The 8,098-nt window shown below is 40.0% G+C and overlaps 1 protein-coding gene across 1 annotated transcript; it reads right to left on the bottom strand.

Annotated features, from left to right (window-relative positions):
• Positions 1-1,219: 1,219 nt before the first annotated feature.
• On the bottom strand, positions 1,220-6,563 carry LOC139991284 (transmembrane reductase CYB561D2). Its single transcript, XM_072011243.1, has 3 exons — positions 6,347-6,563; positions 4,657-4,921; positions 1,220-4,020 (listed from the first exon to the last, which is right to left on the bottom strand). The coding sequence occupies exons 2-3, from the start codon at positions 4,906-4,908 to the stop codon at positions 3,520-3,522; spliced, it is 753 nt and encodes a 250-aa protein (XP_071867344.1). The 5' UTR covers positions 4,909-4,921; positions 6,347-6,563; the 3' UTR covers positions 1,220-3,519.
• Between the last annotated feature and the right edge of the window lie 1,535 nt (positions 6,564-8,098).

Raw genomic sequence — 8,098 nt, 5'->3', positions numbered from 1 at the left:
GGTACCATTAATCTCGGTCAATCTTCGGCGGAACGTCGTTTTGGTACTATCTCTTAAACGTAATCTCGCGCTCTTCGTCGATACTGTACGCTAAGAGGGATTAGGAAAGTCGCAGTTTGAAGCATCGAAGTGCAATTAAAGATCACCCTGTATTTGACCCTAACCGTATCCGCCCTGTGGAACGTTATCAGCACCTACGTTACAATTTTCCATTCCAATGCCGAGCTGCGATCGTCGAATCGACGATGTGCAGGCTGCGTGCAACTAAACAATGCATTCTGGTGCCAACCCTGGATGGCCGTAAATGCATCAGCATAAATCGACCATTCGATGGATCCATCGAGTGGTCAAAAAAAAAGGAAGCACTAAATTGGAGGCAGGAACAAAGGCACAGGTGAATATCATCTATTTTTTCTTTTTGTTTTGGTTTTTTCTTTTTAGGAAGTGGATGGTAGCAGGAGAGAAACTGTGAATTAAGGCAAGGCAAGAGGAGAATCCGTGCGTGCAGTAATAATGGAGAAACGTGTGTGGCAATGGCAACTGCACTCCCACAGACGACCATTCAAATTTGCACGTAAAAAGCGCGTCGAATTGCCTTCGTTTTTTTCTTTTTTTCCACCGTTTTTGCTTTAACTCCATTTTCCAGTGGAAATGATTCCGATCCGCGAAATCGTCATCAGACACCGCAGCGTTCCTCATTTTCGTTGTTAATTCGTGATTAATTTGCCAAAGCTCGACGTTCCGATGGTCAAGCCTTTAAAATAGGTTTCGCTGATCTTTTCCCACAGTTCCTCCATGGAACTTTTATCCATGTTTCGCTTACCGATTTCTCTCGAACTCGTTATCCCTTTTCATTTCCCTTCCCTTTTTTTTATTCGTTGCCTCCCCCTCCGTTTTTTAATTTTTTAGGCTTCGGTTCATGTAATTCTAAGCACGGATCGATACGGATGAAAGATCACGAAGAAAGACACGTTGAAAATGAGCGACCAGCTGGTCTTAATATGAAAAATTCAAACGTCTGCACGAATTTAACGCACGCCCTGTGAATATTTAATGCGTTATAAGTTGACGGCGAGATGTGAATTATTCATACAATAGATGAACTCCAGTTAACAGAGTTTAAGCTACATGCGTATACGTATATACATACCTTACAGTTGCTTGAATATTGTTAATATTTATAGTAACTTACACGGGCTAAAGTATCTGGACCGTGGCACTGTTTTCACACAGGATTTTAAAAGCTTTATTTCATTTTCCGCCGGTACAAATGTACGATATGTAATTCTAATTAAATTTTTACATATTTTAAAATACATCGCGCGACTACAGCTGTGTTACATTCGTTTCGTTGTGTTCTCGAAAAAATACAGTCTTGCCTTGTTTTTTAAATCGCTATTTTACCAAACAAAAAACATCGTTCGAAAAATTTGCGTCGTTTATTTAGCGTGTAACGAATTAATGAAGAGGCGAGGTCGAATAATTTCACGGTTTAACGAACTAATTCGAATCAATCGACGGGCGCAAACAATAACGATAACGAACTGTAGCGATTAATAATTCCATCAAATCCGTATACTTTCGTATTTATTCAGCTCTTTAATTCTTTTCGATATGTTTTATTTTGCAATACTTTTTGTTGGTTTGAAACAAGTCGAGAGCTCCGAGCAAATGTACAACAATTGCGATAATCAGTATGATGATTTAAATCCAACACCGTGACCAATTAACACGGGAACACGAGCGATAGCACGTCGCAAAAAATCAAGAAAATAGTACAGATTTTTTGTTTCCTTTTTGTAGAGAGCATGAAACACGAAAAAGGAAATTACTTGGTGTAAAGCGTCCAAATATTTCACGTCACGTTGAGCCACGCTAGAATACAAATGTTTTCTAACGAATGATATCGGGAACGTAACGAGATTCAATTTAAATAATTTTCAAGAAAGGTTTTCGCTGAGTATTCGAAACAACGATTCTCGAACGAATCTAAATGGACGATGATTAATAAAAAAAAAGATCCGAAGCTTTCCAACGATACTCAACTACGTGGAGATTAGGTCGCATCGATTGCCAGAAGACAAACGTTTCGCATTAAATTAACGTTCCTCGGATCACATTTATTAAACGAAATCTCCTTTCCTTTTTTAATTTTTATCTGCCCTCCCACCTTCCCGATGAAATAGAAAGATAAAGCTAGTCAATGATGATAATAGGGAAGAGTCGCAAATCTCCTAATTAATGCGTTCACGTTTGGCTCGTGCAAACGTCGTTCGCGTATTTGCTCAAACACGAATATGCATCTGCATGTTTGCAGCGTATATACGGGAAACATGCATCCCCGAGAAGCGTCGTCTACGTCTTCCAATATGGCAATCAGGTGCCACGCGCGAATAAATATTCGTTACAGACGAGAATTTCGTTAGACGTTTCTCACGATCGGCAACGACAAGCCAACTAAATATACAGACACGTACATATATCGCGTCGACGGAACCAACACATTTTTAAATGATTTCTGAAACGGCAGTTTTATCGAGTTTATCGTGTGCCAACATACGCGTTAATTACGACTCTGCGATTATACGTTCGAAGAGAATATTACGCATAAATACAATATTACATTTAAATGACTTTTATACGTTTCAATTGAATTTTTTTAATCGTGTACCAGTATTTGGAAATTATATATTTATGCCAACCATGGAAAGAAACAAAACAAAAAAAAAAAATATGTAAAACACAAGTTCAGATTCGCTATTGAATAGGTTTGACTTCATTTATCAGATATAAATAACTAAGACTGTTTTCTTGAAATAATTAAAACAAAGACGAACGAGGACTATAGTATTTCACTACGATATTCCAGGATTTATCGAATTGCCTTTATCGTCGATTGACAGATAACAGTCAGGAGCATATGGTTCAATGAATAATCCACTTTGCGTCAATGCAGGAAGAACGATTTTGATATGATTCAATGGAAGAATTATCATGCAACGCCAATCGTCTTGTTCGTGAAATAGAAATGCGTTTGAGCTGTAACTGCTTTTGAATCGCCGTATAAGCGGCGATTGAACCGCACCGTGATGATACATACGTTGGAAATATCGCAGCGTAATGACTTTATATAATTGAACTTTGATTACGCGATGGGATCGCGTCATTCGTTAACGCAATACCTATTTTCCAACGAACGTTGTGTAATTCCCCCATATCGCTTAAGAATCGAATTATGTTTACTCATCGATCACGTTCGCCTAACTAAAGGAAAATAAAAAAAAAATACATTCCCCTTTTTGTGCTTCGATTCAAAACCTTTTCCCATCTGGATCGGTGTTTTTTCAAATACTTATAAGTTCTTTAAAAAAAAAAACATGATAAAGATAATAAGACAATAACATCTTTCAATGTTTACTTTAAATCTTAGAAGTGAAGCAACACCGATCTACAATAGATGTGTCGATAATCTAATCAATCAATTTATCTATACTAACATCTCGAATTCTAGTGATTTCTTTATCTAAATAGTTTTACGAATTGTTGGAAAAGTGTGGGAAGAGCTTTCCTTGCCGAAAGCACAACGATCACAATAGTAACGATTATACAGATCCACTTTGCGTCCACATTTGACGAAATATTCATCGATCTGTATTTCTGATAGCCCAAACATTGTGACGCCATACCGATCGCGAAACACGATAAACCTAAGAAGTTGTGGCCAAACTTAATCGTTATTGGTCTTATTACTTTTCGGAGTTTCGCGGCGATGAAAACAGGATAGCCGGTCACAGTTAAAAAGATCATTATGATTAGAGATGTGATGCCTAGGATCCCATGATTGGACTTGAAGTGAACCTTTTTCACTCGGTACATTAGCACGACACCGGCAATGATGCAGATCAGGCCAAGTAGCTGCAGAATCCAGTGCAGGTGTTTCTTCGTGCGGTGCGTAAAATATCTCGTCAAGATGTTGTCACCAGCGAGCACGACAATAGCCTCCGACATCAGCAGGACGTACTGAAAAGGGTAAGATCGAGTCGTCAGCGATCACGGAAGCTGCAATCGTTGGACAAAGTCGTTAGAACTTCTTTAGCCACTTTGGTTAGCCACGGTATCTCTCCCCTCGGGGAACGGAACTAGTTTAGAATAGGCGAACTCGGTCCCGTAGCTGAATTTGGATTTCGTTGTTATCGTGCGAGGTACGAGAGGCGTGTAAGTGGGAAATAAATGGCGTAATCTGAATCGAGTGTAATCGTCACAGAGAACATTCTTGGGCAAGGTTGCCCACGAAACTTCTGTTCCACGGTTCTTTCTATTTTTCGTCCTCTATTTATGCGTTTCTTTTGCCTCGTGGCCAACCAAAACAGCTTTTCCTTCTTTTGAACGATTAAACCGCGAAAGTGCAGAGTTCTTTTCTTCGTTCAATTTCATGGTTTACGTAGATCTGGTCTACGGTTGTTTTGAAATTTCTGTTCGCTCGTTCCACGCTCCTTTGCAGGAAAAAGATGTCGAAAGACGGAGCGAATGAATGTAATCCGAAAGAGGGGTAATCTCGGATTAACTGGAAGATGTTTTGGATCGACGAACAGAGGAGGGTGAAAATAAAAAAGAAAATAGTTTGAAAAATATTTGAATATCCGTCGAGATACATACCCCGACAGTGCAGAGGGTCGTATGATTGAAGACACTGGGAGACACCGAGTAATACAGGGTGAACGCTGTCAGACAAACGATGAGTATATGGTTAACGAGGTCAACTATGGTAACGCACGTGCTCCATGCGCTTCGTTTCGTGTCAGAGGTTTCGAAATTCGCGGAACTATTTGGAAATTCCGAGGACGACGAAACATCGACTTTTGTCTGGCCCAACTGGAACGACGTTGCGTTTACTCCTTCTTCTTCCATGCTTTCAAAATATCTGCAAGTTTACAACAATTACGAAGTTCTCTCTCTCTCTCTATATATATATATATATGAGGAAGAATTTTATAGCACGGCACTCTACGTAATGACTTGTTTGAATCGAATACATTCCATTCTGCAACTAAGTAACTGTTTATTTGATTAAATTAATATCAGGCTATCATATCGCTTTAATCATCTGTCTTGCAACTTTTCTTTCCTTTCTGATATTTTCTATCGTACTAAATCGATGTCGTATTGTATATAGCGTATATAGTATATATTGTATATAGCGTATCGAGGGGAGGAATCTCTTCGGCTAATTTCTTGGCGGTGCACATAATCGGAGAAATCTCTTTGCCGTATCGGTGCGAAATTCTTTACGACATGGCTGGAAAATATTTAGCAAATGGTGAAAGAGCTGGCCGGGCAACAATAGTAATTGCTAGGTTAAGTAATTGCTATATAAGGGGAATTACAAAGGGGACTGGCTTGTATTTGTGTTTGAAGTGATTACATCTGGGAGCACGATGGTACTGACCCCTTTAAAATCGGGCCACTGATCGAAAGAAACGGAAATGAGTTCGTTGATCCCGACGTTCCGCAGGAAACGAAAATGTAAAAGGCCATATGACGTGGAGAATAGAAATTCAGCATATAATTGATTTAGCGATGCAATCGGATCGATGGGATGGCTTTATTGCGATCGGACTCGAATATATATTTGCCGTGAGCAGCTGGGATGTTCAGGGAGAAGAGAATAGACATAGACGATCGTTCTGTTCTCACGGAAACAAAGATAGAAAAGAAAAGTTCCAACGTGATTTTCTTTTTTTCATCCAAGCCGCCATAATCTCTTGGAAGCGAATCGAAGCCAGTGAATAAAACAAACAAGTTTCCTGTTCCACCGAAAGACGAGAGTATACGTTTCCCGACTATACAATATCAACAGCCGCGTTGCGTTTTTATTTTTTACTTATTTTATTCACAATGTAGTTCGTTAAGGCGAGCTTCCTTCGTCTCGACTTTTCGTTCGTCTAGAAAACGCTGGCTGTCCGCGACGACTAGACGCGCCTTCAGCTTCTCTTTTCTTACACGAGCGAACCTTACGTACTACGAACCTTCGAAAATTGTTTTGTTTGTTGGTTTATTAGACCGAGAATCGCGTCTTGCCGGATAATCAAGAATACTGGGTGACAAACAACCGGAGATTTACCGAATACGATCGTTTAATCGAATCGTGTGAAATTCTCTCTCGAGTTCGCGGCCGTGGGCGACGATTACTCCGTCTCGTGTCCATGGAAGAGACAGGGGAAACACGAGACCAGAGGGTGCGGGGGTGGTTGGAAAAAAATTACAACGTAGCAGTCGGTGCAGGAAAGCCGGATCCAGTAGCGAAAAAACGAGATTTTGTAGAATTTTAAACGACTCGTTAACTCACCAAACAACCCCGTTCTCCTTCGCCCGAAATTACGTGAATTCTTCTTAAATTATAGCCGCACTGATTGCCGCGCACACCCTTCGCACACTTTCAACCACTCAGATACGCGTTTCTATTTCGTGGAGCGTAAACATCGATGACGATCCAAGTGCGACCGCTTTCATACTAATTGCGGACATCCTTTAATCGAGCGGAATATTCTCGTTGCTGTGGTATTGAACATTTCTTTCTTTCGTTTCTCTTTCTCACTCGCTCGTAAGTTAGATAATTGAAATCGTAATGATGATCACGTGGCCGCGATTCTCATTAATTGAAGGCATCGCACTGCTACGTGACGCTGATAATCGAATGTCACTTGTACGTGGCAGTTGGCTACTGAAGTTTTACTTTTTATCTCTTTTTTTTTTCTCCTTCTCTCCGTGACCAACGACCTCTGGCTCTGCTTCCTTCACATTGTCCTCGAAAAGTTTATTCTCACGCGTCAGGTGCGACCGAAAGGCGCGCATCGAAATTTTCCAATGCAAATCGGGCGCAATTTCGTCGAATCAGATTATCGAATTTAGATTCGATTGAAACGGGAAATAGAATTACGCGAAAAGTTCCGATCGATCGGTCGGGCAGCCTTTAATTGAGATTAATCCGGGTTCTTCCGCGCGCAATTTTCGAAGTGGTCAGTCCACTGTAGTTGCCATAGTCAAAAATACAGTTTCCTATATATACGTTGTAACAATTTTATTTCGAACCAATCAATCGATCGGTAGTTATATTCGCTCGCGGTCCGCGCGGTACATGTGCAGTTCGCTCAAGGACTTGGGGAAAACCTGATGATAATTTACTTTGGTAATAATTACACTGATTACGCGGAGATGAATTATTTGAGCAGTGGTCCGGTAAAAATGAAAACAATGACTCAACGGTGGAAAACGTGTAACGAGCGAATTAATTCACGTGGATCGCGTGCTAGCGTGTTATTTGCCTCTATTCACGAACCGTCCGTGTTATCTCAAAAACATCTGTCTATTGTTTGAAAATGTACGGAGCTTCGATTCATGCTGGATGCTTTCGTTTCGAGGAGACATTTCCTGCGTAATATCGCTGCCATGATTCGCGAATTCCTGAAAACGATAGAGTGAGAAATGAGGGGAATTGGATTCTTCCTACCTTTTTCCACTAGTTCTCCGCCAGAACAAATAAAAGCTAGACAAAAATATACTTCCGTTATCTGGCTACTACACGTTACACGCTTGCCACGTTAATGAGCAATTTTGAAAAAAACAGATTAGGGTAGCTCAACGCAAGTGTCTGTATTTAAATAGAAATTATATTCTATTATTATATCCAAGCGTCACGGTTTTATCTGTTACGTTAATCAAGAGACCATTAAATATAGGTACAGTTTTTTAAAATTGTGATATTTCAAGAGCTTTTGATCCAATGCAAACAACCTCTGATGTTTCCACTAATAATGCAGTTTTCCCGATAATAAAATCTCCTGTTTATATCTGTCTTCTTTTTATCTTAATTCGTATAACGAACATTTCGTATCGTAGTAACCTAATTAGAGGTCAGATTACGTAATAATTTGTCGACCTCTATCTTCTTTCTCTCTTACATCTTTATGCAAGAACGTAAAGGAAGCGTAGTTAATCCGATAGCGTGTACGCATTGATTGCTTTGTTGACATCGCTCCAGAACATGTAATTGCACATGACTCCTCTCACGTAGAGATAATGCTTTTGATTCTTCGGTGTG

Source organism: Bombus fervidus, chromosome 10 (genome assembly GCF_041682495.2).
Source record: "Bombus fervidus isolate BK054 chromosome 10, iyBomFerv1, whole genome shotgun sequence".
Classification (NCBI taxonomy): domain Eukaryota; kingdom Metazoa; phylum Arthropoda; class Insecta; order Hymenoptera; family Apidae; genus Bombus; species Bombus fervidus.
This window is presented reverse-complemented; position numbering and strand designations above follow the sequence as displayed.